Source organism: Arvicola amphibius, chromosome 1 (genome assembly GCF_903992535.2).
Source record: "Arvicola amphibius chromosome 1, mArvAmp1.2, whole genome shotgun sequence".
Classification (NCBI taxonomy): Eukaryota; Metazoa; Chordata; class Mammalia; order Rodentia; family Cricetidae; genus Arvicola; species Arvicola amphibius.
In genome coordinates this window covers 132,569,184-132,584,514 of record NC_052047.1, presented here as the reverse complement: position 1 = coordinate 132,584,514, position 15,331 = coordinate 132,569,184, and the positions used below count along the sequence as shown (strand labels likewise).

At 37.8% G+C, this 15,331-nt stretch overlaps 1 protein-coding gene across 6 annotated transcripts in view; it reads left to right on the top strand.

Annotated features, from left to right (window-relative positions):
- Ate1 (arginyltransferase 1) overlaps positions 1–15,331 on the top strand; it is a 132,075-nt gene that overhangs the window by 39,350 nt on the left and 77,394 nt on the right. For all 6 annotated transcript variants that reach the window (XM_038344614.1, XM_038344629.1, XM_038344622.1 and 3 more), the window contains one exon: positions 3,242–3,274. In XM_038344614.1, the coding sequence (XP_038200542.1) occupies positions 3,242–3,274 (33 nt within the window). The remainder of the gene's footprint in view (positions 1–3,241; positions 3,275–15,331) is intronic.

The following is a 15,331-nucleotide window of genomic DNA, read 5'->3' as shown; positions in this document are numbered from 1 at the left end:
CTAGTTGCCTTGGAAGTAAGGCCATCAATTGACAAATGGGACCTCATGATAAAATGCTTCTGTACAGGAACGGAAGAAGTTAATGAGTGAAGAGGCAGCTCATTGAGTTGGAGGAAGTCTTTGTCAGATATCCATCTGACAGAGAATTAATATCTAGAATATACAAAAAAACCTCTAAACAATATGGAAACAAACAATCTAATCAAAACATGGGCTGAGGAGCTGACAATTTGTGAGAAAAGAAATACAAATGGCCAGTTAACATGAAAAAATGTTCCAACCTCACTATCCATCAGAGAAATGCAAATAAAAACTATATTGAGATTTCTTACTCCAGTCAGACTGTCAGTCGTTAAGAAAATAAATAATAACAAATGCTAATTTTGATTTGTAGGTTTTGTGGTATTTTCTGTTTATTCTCTATTTTTTTTCTGAGTTTTGGAAGGTATCTCATTTTTCAAGGTTAATTTGAATTTTGTGTGTGATTGTACATGCGTGTAGAGGAGCAGTTGGTGTGTGATCCTCATTCACACTCCAGCAGGTGGTTTGAATTCTGTGTATGTGTACATGTGTGTGTACATGTGTGTGTACATGTGTGTAGGAGCAGTTGGTGTATGGTCCTCACACTCCAGCAGGTGGTTTGAATTCTGTGTATGTGTACATGTGTGTTACATGTGTGTAGGAGCAGTTGATGTGTGGTCCTCAAACTCTAGCAGGTGGTTTGAATTCTGTGTGTGTGTGCATGTGTGTATAGTAGAAGTTGGTGTGTGGTCCTCACTCATACTCCAGCAGGTGGTTTGAATTCTGTATGTGTGTTACATGTGTGTGGAGGAGCAGTTGGTGTGTGGTCCTTACACTCTAGCAGGTGGTTCTGAGATAGGCTCTCTCATCTGTGGTTTTCATGATTTTTTGGAGCCTCTCTAGGAGAAATTTAGAAGTAATTTTCCTTGTAAAAATTAACATAAACCTGATGTGGTTGCACAGATCTTTAATCCCAGCACTTAGGGGAGGCAGAGGTGGATTTCTGTGAGTCTGAGGCCAACCTGGTCTAAAGAGTGAGTTCCAGGACAGCCAGGGACAAGACCGGGACAAGAAACCCTGTTTTGAAAGACAAACAAAAGAAACAAAAAGAACGAAAACAAAACGTAAATTTTAGCTGTATATCATGCTCTGTGCAGTGTTGATAGGGCTTGCATGAAATTTAAGCAAGTACAAGTTCCTTATCATGTACCTTAGCAAACACTATCTTAAATGAAAGTCAAACTTTTTGTAAATGTGAGAGTCCAAAGAGTCCTTTGTCCGTATTCCTTGTAATTCTGGTAAGGCAAAGGTGAGGTTAGGCAGCTGTAGCTTACAGCATTACTCAGCGTATTTGGACCTGAAATCACAGAAGTAAGTGTCTTTGGAACTTGGCATTCATGGGCACAGCTTGGGAGTGGTGTGTTGAAGTTGGTTTACAGATTAAAAAGAGGCACAATGATTTAAGTGACTCAGATGAGTATGTAGAGCCAATGAGATCCCAGACTGCTGAACTCACAGCTGACTGAAGTGGAACAAAGCAACCAGCTTCACCTTCGCACCGATGGAGAGGAAACAGTTTTGAAATCTTTATCATGTCCTAGGAATAGTATGTATGTGTCTTGTGATTTATTAATCTGTTTTTACTGCTTTAAGGTTGAAAACTTACACGTTTCATATTTTGGCAGTTTAACCATGATGAGCATTTCAGATTTCTTATTTTGAAAACTTGGCATCACTAATGTTAACTGTACTTGTTACAAATACACATGCTAGGGTGTGTGTGTAAATTGTTGGGCCTTAGGAAGACATTAGCTTCCTTAGACAGCCTTTACATAGTTCTTGTTTGTTATTTAAACTGACTGCTATCTTGGTTGATGCACTATACTTGGGTGGGGTTGCTTACAAATTGCCAAAATATGCATATAGCACAATTCATATGTACATATAGGAATAAAGAATAGAAGCCTTATAATATCAGAGTTCTGTCTTAAAAATAAAAATTTGCTATTCCCTTTTGCTCCCCATTATTAAAATGGTCTAGTATCTCAACTGGCACTTTCTGCTTTGGGGAAGAGGTGTATTTATTTTCTTAGTCTGAGCTATTGCAAAAGACATCAAGACCATAAAATTTGCATTACTATAAAAATAATTGTTCCATACTAGCATTATGAAAACAGCATTTTGGTATACCGTGTACTTTCAGAAAAGTTCTAACAATAGAATTATTTGTTATTAAGGAAAAATTTCATAGTCTCTGTATTTTAATGAATCTTGCAATCTAGAGCCTAGGTTATACTAGTAGCTTTGACATGCCCAGTGTTATTTTAGGATTAGATTTTATAGTTTGGGGAGGGTGTAGCTGATACTTTTTAAAAACCGTATCAAGGAAAGTTTCTTCCAGAAAACTAAGCATTGAGTGGCGCTAACATATATGAAGGAGTCCTCTGTCTTTATCTCTTACACTCATTGGTTTAATATGAAGTTTGTTTTATTCACTTCTATTACTTACCTCTACAGCTTTTTCCAGTGATGTAGAAGGAAATCCCAGGTATTATATATTTCAGCCCCTTCCTCTCTGTTTTGGGGCTCAAACCCCAGACCTCCTCCAGGATGGTCAAGTGTTCTTACTAAATCCCTAGCTCTTCCAGAGAGAATAGAAATGACTTGTATTCCCTGTGATAATAGGAAGATAGGAGAAAGAGATAGAACAAAATTGAAAGAAGGAATATGGCATGAAGAGAGATGAAAGAGTATACAAGACAGCAGAAGTGCCAAAATGTGGGGATGCCACTCTCTCCGCTGGGTCTTGAATTCTGCATTTCTACCTTTTCTTGGCATTAACCAAACCTTGGTCTACATTTAGGATCAGAAAGATTGTTGATTCCTTTCTTACTGGTTATTTTTGTTTGTTTTATGTTCAGAGGTTGTGAGATAAAACTTAAAAATGAAACTATTTTAGGACTAATTGTCCTGTATTTGCTTTCACACAAATATTTAGGGTTGTTTATGGAAACTAATTCAAATAGTTGAGTACTTTTTATGGGCTGAGTTGAACTGTCTGTGCTCTGGATGGGTTATACATTATGGAAAATATTACCTTTGTACAGACTTTGGCTTCAGATGCTCTTACTGGAAAATTGTATGATGTTTTTCTTTGTATGTTCTTTCTTATTGCCTCTTTCCTGGATGAAACTGATCCTGTTCAAACTGGACTCTGCAGTTCACAAGATTCCTTGTCGACTCACCATTGGAGGTAAGAGATTGCTTTCAGATCTTCACGTTAGCATCGTCAGTAGAGTAGCTCTGCTTGGTCTTCCATCAGGCATTTATTTGGTAATTTAGGAATGATTGTTCTAAAGCAATACATTTTTTTCAGTTATAGTAATGGGATGAACATAGCCATTTTTTTGGTAAGAGCTATTCACCTTTGTAACTAGTTACTGTCCCTTTAGGTACATTTTCTTTCTCAGTAAATAGAGAGGATTCAGCCCTAGATTCTATTTTTATGATCCCTGTGTTGCTTCATCCCTGTTTAAATCACTGTCATGCTTCAGCAGAGGTGGGTATGCAAGAGCTGTCATCAAGGAAGCTTCACCTGGATAAGAGACCAGAGGCGCAGAGGACCCTGCCTGGCACTAAGTACTCGTTTTGATACAGGCATTGTTCTTGGTGCTTCCTTTACTTCTCACTTAGTCTTCATCCTGGTTCTCATTTGGAACTCAGACAGGGATAAATTGTGAGATTAAAAAAAGTTACTAGATGTTCAGAGAGCCAGAATCATGTGAGTTGCAAAAAAGCTTGTAGATGATTATGAAGACTTAGAAAAGTCAGAACAGAAGAAGCAGAGCACTGTGATTTGAGGCTGGCCTTGAAGCCAAGCCAGTGTTTGATATGTATCTTTACTTACTAGCCACACGATAACTAACAATCAACTTTCCCAAGCCATCCTTTTAGATAAGGCAATGGATTTCTGAAGAGAATTGTGCTGTTCAAATCCTGTAATATTTTTTAATCTTCTTTTAAGATAGACTTTTCTTTTTGCTTCAATCTTAGTTTTTTTTTTTCTTTTTGGTCTTACGTTTGTCTTTCTCTTTGCTTCTGTTGTTTCACTTTAAAAGCCCCATTCTCAGTCCCAGTCTCCGATCATACTCTTCCTTTTTCAGAGCTGAGCCACTGCCTTAATTTGTTTGTTTGTTTGTTTGTTATTTTTCTAGACAGAGTTTCTCTGTGGAACGCTCTGGCTGTCAGGGAACTCCCATTGTCATAGACCAGGCCGGCCTCAAACTCACAGAGATCCACCTGCCTCTGCCTCCTGAGTGCTGGGATTAAAGGCATGCGCCATAGCCTTATGTTCTTTATGAGACCATCTCTGATCTCCTTATACACTGAGAGTTGTTCTTTTTTTAATGGTTTTATAATAATGATTTCATTTAATTATTGAAATTATTCTTCTTAATGATGAGTGATGGCCTATGACTAGTTTGAATTATCACTAGGGGGAAATGAACCAGACCAGAGAAGCCTGTACTAACCTGGTTTGGCCACATTTTCTAAACGTTCAGTCTTAAAATCGAGACGAAGTAGAACAGTGGAAGGATGCTGTGCTATGAGTGAGAGGGACAAGGGTGGCCATGGGCGAGTCATTTAATTCTTCTGGGCTGCAGTCGTCAAATCTGACAATGGAGATGACACTTACAAGGTTATTATAATTAAATGAAGTGATTTGTGGCCAACACTGAGCATAGTTCAGGAAATTTTAAATAATAAAGTAGAAATCAAAAAACAATAAGAAACTTAGAGACAATATTCATTTTTTATCTGCTGAAGTTGAGGAAGTACCCTTTGATCATAGAAATGAGAAGTATGAGCCAGAAAAGGCTAGAAAATTTTGTTTGGCTATGTAAAGAATATGTATATGAATTTGTATATAAAAACATAGTTAAAGGCAATTCAGGGCCTAGAGAGATGGCTCACTTGCTGCTCTTACAGAGAACCTGGGTTTGTTTCTTAGCATTTGCATGGTGCTCCCAAGCCTGTAACTCCAGTTCCAGGGGATGAAATACCCTTTCTGTTCTTTTTGGGCCACAGGCATGCATAAAGTACACATACATACACGCACACAAAACACTCGTACACATAAAAATGAATAAATCTTTGAAAATTAAAGCAGTTTGGAGAAAGTAAAAGATTTATTTAAAATATTAAATCTCTTTGAATAGATAAACTATCTTTTCTATTTCTTTTGCACAAAATTGTGTTAAATGCTCTAAGTAGTTGATAAAGTAGGTGCAAGGGATACACGATAATGTAATTGTGTATTAGTAATGTTAGAAATGCAGCTTAAAGCAGTAGCGTTAGGTAGAGCTGCTTCCATGTGGAGGGTGTTAGTAAGGAGGGTAGAGTTAGAGGGCCACATTACTGACCAAGTAGCATTTGGAGCAGTGGTTCTCACCTTCCTAATGCTGTGACCCTTTCACACAGTTCTTCATGTTGTAGGGATCTCCAACCATAAAATTATTTCTTTGATACTTTATATTTATATTGCTACTGTTATGGATTGTAAATATTTGATACATAGGATATCTGATATGCGACCCCTGTGAAAGGGACGGTCAGCCCTCAAAGGGATCATGACCCACATGTTGAAAACCACTGATTTACGAGTAAATTTCTATTTAATTTAAGTTCAGTGAGAAGAGGACCTTATTTTCCCATGTTACTATTTTTAATGCAGTAAATTGTACATACATAGTAGGCACAACTTTAATAAATGTTTTTGGGTAATGGGTTGGTGGCTGGGTGGATGGAGAGATTACTGAATAAACTTGATGGGGCTGAGGTTGGGGGTAGAGGTCTTTTATTCATAATTTGACAGGGCTCAAGCGACAGGAAATAAAGCTTACTGTTTGTGTAGCTTGACTGAACCTACTTAAGATTGAAAGCTTTGTTTTTGCACCTTTGAATGCTATCAGTTGTAGAAATGGCTTAGAGTTTTCTAACTGCTCTGGTTAAATATTGGGGCTGAGTGTATGGAATCTGTCATCTTTGGTGAAAAGTATAAAGGAAGAATATCATGATCAAAACTGAGTGATTGTCATTTTCTGTTATTTTTATTCACTCAGGGATTTGAAGTTGTGTTGTATCTTGGCCAACTTGATTTTTAAAACAATTTTATTATTAAACTTATTGATATAAGGAGATAAAATAATTAAAGATGGTCACTACCCTTTTTCTGGTAGGAAATACCAGGAGGGTTTCTGTTGATTTTCCTTTAGCTTGGAATACCACAAGTGCTGCTGCCTGATGGTTTGCTGAATGGCAGCCATCCCCAAATCTCCTGTAGCTCACAGCTCAGTCAGTTCCTTTTCACTACACACTGCCTGATAGGCAAAGTAAAGCCAAGGCAGGAGGGTGCTGGAAGCATCTGCATGTTTAATTTTACTATGAAGCTTATGTTTTAGCCAGAGATAGGTATGTCACCTTCCAAATTTTAGGAACAGAAAAATAATTTTAGTAGAGACAGTAAGATGTGGGAGACTTGTAGTTGACAAAGCTGAGTTTAAACTTCACTTTTCCCATAATAAGTCCCATGAATGAGCCAGGTCCCTTTGTTGTAAGTTTTAGCCATTTAACTGCCACATGAATCTAATGAAATTGTCAGGTTATAGTAATTACGTCAGTAATCTGATACGCTGTCACTTGAGTGGACCATGTGTGCAGAGTCGGTTACTTCTCTCTGTGGGGCTGACCCTTTTTCATTCCTGAAGACTAATAGCACTCATTAAGCTTTATGGGAAAAGAACTTTTATCACTTGTCAAGCCAGGCAGCGTATTTCTACTATATTTCTAATTTTGTGTGGCTCTGTGTTGCTGCTGATGTATACTTACCTGCTAGGTTTAGTGGTACTTCTGCCTTAGAGACATTTTTATTGACATTTCTGAGACTGAGTTACATTTTGTGTGGCACCACTTACAGATGTCTTCAATTAAATTCAGGTAAATAAACGGGATTATGTATCAGAGGTCAAAAGATTCCTGACATTCTCTTTGGAGTCAAACTTTGCCAGCCAGTCCAGTAGGCTGTGGTCTCCTTGTCGTGTTTGGAGAACAGAGGCAGCTGCAGCACAAGTTAATAGATATCAGATCATGTGTCAATGTGGGTACTTTTGCTTCTCTTTAGGTGTGTTCTACTGTGCCTTCATTTTAAATTAAGTCCTCTGTCTTAGGAATTATATATCATCTACTGAGAAGCTAGCATCTCTAATATCCAGGATTGTGCTTATCCCACTCCCTGTATTGTCACAGAATATCTACCTCTTATTATGAAAACTGAGCTCAGAGAGAGATCTGACTAGATAGATGCTGGGAACCACAGCCAACAGTATGGGACAAGAAAAGCAAGGTAGGAAGGATGAGATAGGATGGCACTGCTGTGAGGTGCTCACGTCAAGAATCTTACTTGAAGGAAGCTGGCAAGTAGAGGTGGATTTAGTGAAGCGCCGAGCAGGATTTATGAACCTTTGCATTGTGGGCATCTTGTGAGGATTGGCGCTAACCATGGTTGCACGCTCAGCTGCATCTCTAGCCTCTGCCCACTAGATGCCAGTAGCACCTTCTTCACCACCATGGAAAAACAGAGCCGTAGATGAGACTTTGCCAAATGTCCCTAAGAGGCAAAATTGTTTGCTCTTGAAAACCATTATGGGATGTGTATGGGGAGAGAGAGTTAATGAGCCAGTGGTGGAGATAAGATATAGTGGTAAAATGTTTTCAGTTCAGGAAAAATAAGAAAAGGTGGGCAAAGTGAAACAGAAGGCTAACAGGACAAACACAGAACACTGTAAGACCAATGGCAAGGTGGGCTTCTTAAATCTTACTAATTTATTGCATTAAATATAAAGTTCTAAATCAAACTTGCCTGCATGGGAATTTTTATCTTTGTATTGTTTCAAACTATCCAGTGACTATACATGGCTATGGTATTTCATTTAAATTGTTCTGAGTTTTGTTTTCATTAAATACCAATAACCACACTTGGCCAGTGTTTATACTGTTGTACACTGTAGGGCCACATATTCCTGTTAAAAGTTAGAAATTGTCAGACTAGGTAAAATAATACAAGCAAACTTTACCCTTATGTATGAAGAAGTGGTTGACTTAGAGGTAAAAGACTACAGAATATTTACCGTAAACACATTTAATAGACTGTCTTTAAATCAGACAAAATAGTCTTCAGGATGGAAACTGAGGACAGAACAATGCTTCATAATGAGAAAAAATGTCAAATATATTCTGAAATGTGATCCATTCACAAATAAAAGCCTCAAAATAAAAATAAAAACTAATAGAAGTGACAGGAGAAATAGTCAAATTGAGTAGCAGTTGAAGATTTTAGGATAATTTCTTGATACTTTGAAGAAACATTTAGACAAAGTTAGAAGTCGTCTGGAAGACTTATACATTGTGGTCACAGTTTTATTTAATGGATGTCTATTGATATTATATCCTTCAGTGACAAAAAGCCATGTTTTGAAGTCAACCAAGACATAAACTATAGATAGCATGGTTCATTTGTAAAGCATTCCCTACTTTAACTGGCTTCCCAGCTGTTCCTATAGTTTTTGTTTTGCCCAGTACTGAGATTGGACCCAGGGCATGGAATAGCTTAGCCCAGTAGTCCACTTCAGAGCTATATCCTCTTTGTTGCTCAGATTTAAAGCTTTAAGATAGCATACAAAGTGATGGGTTTCATTGTAGCATTTTAAAATGGTTGTATTTTTCAAGTACATAAAGATATTCACCAAGCCAGAGCATATTTTGGACTGTTTTACAAAGTTCACTAAATTGAAAAAGAGTTGAAACTATAATTAAATTGGTATTAAGAACCAGCAACATGCTTATAGCACTTTAATAGTAACAGGAGAGCTGAGTTAAAAGTGGGTAAGTGGCACTTCTCCAGAGGAGATCTGTCTAGAAAACATAAGGGAAAATGACCATTGATACTCACTTTTGAAATGGAAGTTAAAACCACAGTGAGAAATCACCATGAACTTATTTAATGGCTGCAATCAAAAGACCGATGGAGATTGGCATGATGTGGAGAAATTAGAACTCTCTTACTTAGCTGGAGGGAAGGTGAAATGTAGAGCCATGGTTTGGCAGTTTCTTCAAAACATTACAGTTACTATATGGACCAGAAACTCACTCCTTATGATTATGCCCAAGTGAAATAAAACTATTTATCCTCATAAAGAACCATGCATAGTTAACACAGCAGCATTATTCATCATAGCCAGAAACTAGAAAAAATTCAAACTCTGTCAGCTGGTGAATAAATACAATGGAATAGTAGTCAGCCATAAAAAGGAACATGGATGAATCTTAAGGAGATTTTAAAGGACGACACAAGTCAGACACAGACTATATTGTGTTCCCTGTATGTGACTTATACAAGGGAAATTATAGTCAGAAAGCAGGTCAGTGGTTGTCTGATATTGGTCACAGGTGCCGAAGGCTGACTGCAGGTAGGCTTGGGAATTTTGCAGGGTTATAAAAAAGTACTAGGATGCTGGAGAGAAGGCCCAGTGAGGAAGCACTAACTTTAGTCCACAGTACTCAAACCATTGTTGTTCCAGCTTCAAGGGATACAACACCTTCTTCAGGCTTCTGTGCACAACTGCCTTCATGTTCACATATCCACGCAGACGAGACAGACAGACAGACAGACAGACAGACAGACACACACACACAATTTAAAAAGTAAGTCTTAAAAAGTTCTAAAGTCAGATTATGGTTATTGTTTCAGTTTCATAAATTTGTTGCAAGTTCATAGAATTTTGTGCTTAAAGTGGCTAGTATTATGATATACAAAGGTATCTCAGTTGAAGTAGATGTATCATTTTTGAATTCTCAAAGTATTAAAGATCATGTCACATGGCTGGGCATGGTGGCACACCCCTGTAATCCTAGTAAATTGCAAGTGGAGTTAAGAGGATCAGATGTTCAAAGGCATCCCCAGGTAAGTAGTGAGTTCACAGTCAGCCTGGGCTACATGAAAACAGAGAAAAGGGAAGAACAGATTTAACTCAGTTTTGGTATCCTCCCTACTATATCCTTCAATGTGGAATGTTATTTACAGTTTTAGTGTTCTTTAATATAGTAGTATTGGCATCAAAATCAGGCACTAAGATAGTGTTTTCTGGCTCTACTATCAGCAGAGGCCTTCCCTGATAAAATAATTCCATCATGGTTATTACCTAAATAAAAAACTAAAATATAACATAGTAAATACAGTTTTAATTTTTAAAGAAAAGAAACCTGTTTTGGAGACTGGTTAGTAGATAATGTCATGAGTCTACACAGTGAGATTCAAGGGGCTTTAGACATGTATACTTCTTGTGAGGCATTGTACCACTTTTGGAATATGGCAGCAAGAGCACCATCGTCGGGCAAGGCCAATCTATCCTGCACTTTCATAGCTGTGAGCCACAGTAAGTCTTCTTAGAAAATACCCTGTCTGCTGAGCTAGCAACCTCTGCAGGAGCAGCTATGAGAGAGCGACCTCCGAGGGACCAGGCCTGAACCAGCGACCTCTGTGGGACTGGACCTGAGCCAGGGACATCTGAAGAAACAGGCCGGAGCCAGCAACCTATGGTGGAGCTGGTCCAAGAAAGCAACCTCTGCAGGACCAGGCCCAGGCCAACATCCTCTGCTGGAGTAGGCCTGAGCCAGCAACTTCCACTTCCTCAGACCCAAGCCAGTGACCTCTGCAGGAGCAGGCCCAAGCAAGCAAACTGTGGGAGCAGACCTGACTGGCCTCCAGGATTGCAGAGCAACCTCTGGGAGCACCTAACAACCTCCAGAAACACTTGAGTGGCCTTCGGCTTGACTGGAACCATGGCCCCAACTGCATCACAAGGAACAACCATCTGAGCTTTGGATCCACTGGCACCTGGAAGAGTGATCACCAGAGACATAACCCCAACTATGCCAATCAGAAGAAAGGATGAGTAGACAAGAACAACATGATACCATCAAAGACGAGTGACTCTAAAACAGCAAGACTTGAACACCTCAATACACATGACACAGAAGAAAATGACCTAAAAAATAACTTTAGGAGAATGTTTTAGGCCCTTAAAGAGGAAATTAAAACTTCTCTCAAAGAATGGAGGAAAAAACAAATAAAAAATTGGAAGAAATTAACAAACCCCTTAAAGAAAACCAAGAAAAAGCAAATAGGTGAAAGAAATGTTTCAAGACTTGAAAACCAAAATAGAAACAATAAAGAAAACACAAACTGAGGGAATTCTGGAAACAGAAAATATGGAAAAACAGGAACCACAAGTATAAGCATAAACAGCAAAATACAAGAGATTAAAGAGAGAATCTCAAGCTTTGAAGATACAATAAAGGAATTAGACTCATCGGTCAGAGGAAATTAAATCTAACAGAAGTTTAATATAAAATATCCAGGAAATATGGGACACCATGAAAACACCAAACGTATGGAAAATAGAGATAGAAGAAGTCCAACTCAAGAGCACAGAAAATATATTCAATAAAATAATAGAAAAAACTTTCCCAACCTAAAGAAAGATATGAATATGAAGATACAAGAAGCTTACAGAACACCAAATAAATTAGACCAAAAAAGTTCCCCTGCCCCATAATAACCAAATACTAAACATACAGAATAAAGCAACAATATTAAGAGCTGCAAAGGAAAAAGACCAAGTAACATATAAAGGCAGACCTATCAGAATTATACCTGACTTCTCAATGGAGACAATGAAAGCCAGAAGGTCAATCAAATGAGCCTAAAAAACAAGTTGGTGTAGGAATCCTATTATCTCATAAAATAGACTTCAGACTAAATCAATCAAAAGAAACAGAAGGATATTTCATATTAGTCAGAGGAAAAAATCCATGAAGAGGAAATCTCAATACTGAACATCTATCTATACCCCAAATACAAGGGCACCCTCATTTGTGAAAGAAACAGTACTAAAGCTTAAATCACACATTAAACCCCACACACTAATAATGGGGGACTTCAATACCCCACTCTCACCACTGGACAGGTCTGCCAGACAGAAACTTAACAGAAATAAGAGAACTAACAGATGGTATGACTCAAATGGACGTAACAGACATATGTAGAACATTCCATCCAAACATAGAATTTTCCTTCTTCTCAGGATCTCATGTTACCTTATCAACAATTGATCACATACTAGATAACAAAGCAAACCTCAATAGATAAAAAAAAAATTGGAATAACCCCATATATCTTATCGGATCACCATGGCTTAAAACTAGAATTCAACAACAATACTAATTTCAGAAAGCCCACAAACATGAAAATTAAGCAGTGCTCCCCTGAATCACCAATGGGTCAAGGATGAAATAAAGGAAGAAATTAAAGACTTCCTAAAATTCAATGGAAATTACCACACAACATGTCCAAATTTATGGGAAACAATAAAAACAGTGTTAAGCGGAAAGTTCATAGCACTACATATGCCTACATAAAGCTGGAAAAATCCCACACTTATGAGTTAACAGAACACCTGAAAACTCTAGAACAAAAAGAAGCAAACTCGCCCAGGAGGATTAGAAGGCAGGAAATAATCAAATTGAGAGCTGATAGCAACAAAATAGAAACAAATAAAATGATACAAAGAATCACTGAGACAAAGAGTTGGTTCTTTCAGACAATCAACAAAATAGACAAGCCTTTATCCAAACGAATCAAAAAGCAGAGAGAGACAATATCCAAATTAACAAAATCAGAAATGAAAAGGGTGACGTCACAACAGACATGGAGCAAATCCAGAGAATCATGAAGTCATACTTCGAAAACCTGTACCCCACAAAATTGGAAAACTTAAAGGAAATGGACAATTTTCTGGAAAATACCATTTGCCAAAATTAAGTCAAGACCAGATAAGCAAATTAAATAGACCTAAACTGAATAGAAACTGTTCTCAAAAGTCTCCCAACCAAAAAAAAGCCCAGGACCAGACGGTTTCAGCACAGAGTTATACAAGATTCTCTCTCTCTCTCTCTCTCTCTCTCTCTCTCTCTCTCTCTCTCTCTCTCTCTCTCTCTCTCTCTTTCTCTCTCTCTCTTCCCCCCCCCCCCGTCCTCCCTCCCTCCCCCCTCATGTATACAGTATTCTGTCTGTATGTCTGCAGGCCAGAAGAGGGCACCAGACCTCATTACAGATGGTTGTGAGCCACCATGTGGTTGCCGGGAATTAAACTCAGGACCTTTAGAAGAGCAGGCAATGCTCTTAACCACTGAGCCATCTCTCCAGCCCTCTATACAAGATTTTCAATGAAGAACTAATACCAATACTTCTCAAATTGTTACATTAGAAACAGAAGGAACATTTCCAAACTCTCTTTATGAGGCTACAATTACCCTGATACCCAAACCACACAAAGACATTACTAAGAAAGAGAATTACAGACCATTCTCACTCATGAGCATTGTTGCAGAAGTACTCTATAAAATACTGGCAAACCCAATCTATGAATACATCAGAAAAATTATTCACTATGACCAAGTAGGTAGGCTTCATCCCAGAGATGCAGGAATGGTTCAACATACGAACATCTATCAATGTAATTCACTACGTAAACAAACTGAAAAGAGAAACCCACATGATCATCTCATTAGATGCTGAAAAAGCCTTCAACAAAATACAACATGTATTCATAATAAAGGTCTTGGGGAGAGTAGGGATATAGGGAACATAACTAAACAGAATAAAGGTAATATACAGCAAGCCAGCATCAAATTAAATGGAGAGAAACTCAAAGTGATCCCACTGAAATCAGGAACAAGAGAAGGTTGTCCACTCTCTCCATATCTATTCAATATAGTGCTTGACGTTCTAGCTAGAGCAATAAAACAACAAAAGGAGATCAAGGGGATACAAATCGGAAAAGAAGTCAAACTCACTGTTTGCTGATGCTATGATAGTTTACATAAGTAACGCCAAAAATTTTTCTAAGGAACTCTTACAACTCATAAACACCTTCACTAATGTAGCAGGATACAAGATTAACTAAAAAAAAATCAATAACCCTCCTTTATACAGATGATAAATGGACTCAGAAAGAAAGAAATCAGAGAAACATCACCTTTCAAAATAGCCACAAATAACATAAAATACCTTGGAGTAATGCTAACCAAACAAGTGAAGAACCTGTATAACAGGAACTTTAAGTCTCTGAAAAAAGAAATTGAAGACGACACCAGAAAATGGAATGATCTCCCATGCTCTTGGGTAGGTAGAATTAACATAGTAAAAATGGCAATCCTATCAAAAACAATCTACCAATTCAATGCAAAACCCATCAAAATCCCAGCAAAATTTTTTACAAACCTCAAAAGAACAATACTCAACTTCATATGGCAAAGGAAAATACCCAGGATAGCCAAAACAATCCTGTACTACAATAAAGTAACTTCTGGAGGCATCACAGTCCCTGACTTCAAACTCTACTACAGAGCTACAGTACTAAAAACAGCCTGGTTGGCATAAAAACAGATAGGAGGACCAGTGGAACCAAATCAAAGACCCACGTATCCATACACTTGATTTTTGACAATGGAGCAAAAATTAAATGGAAAAAAGAAAACATATTCAATAAATGGTGCTGGCATAACTAGATATCAACATGTAGAGGAATGAACATAGATCCATATCTATCGCCATCCATAAAACTCAAGTCCAAATGGATCAAAGACCTCAACATAAAACGAACCACTCTGAACCTCATAGAAGAGGAAGTAGAAAGTACACCTGAATGCATTGGTACAGGAGACCACTTCCTTAATATAAGTACTAAGTAGCACAGACACTGAGAGAAAAAAATTAATAAATGGGACCTCCTAAAACTGAGAAGCTTCTGTAAAGTAAAGGACACATTCAGCAAGATAAAATGGCAGCCTACAGAATGGGAAAAGATCGTTACCAACCCCATATCAGACAGAGGTCTGATCTCCAAAATATACAAAGAACTCAAGAAATTGGTCATCAAAAGAAATAATTCAGTAAAAAAAAACCCAAAAAAACAACTGGGTACAGATCTAATCAGAGAACTCTCAACAGAGGAATCTAAAATGGCTGAAATACACTTAAGGAAATGTTCAACATCCCTTAGCCATCAGAGAAATGCAAATCAAAACAACTCTGAGATTCCATCTTACACCTTTAAGAATGACCAAGATCAAAAACACTGATGATAACGTATGCTGGATAGGCTGTGGGGAAAAGGGAACACTTCTGCATTGT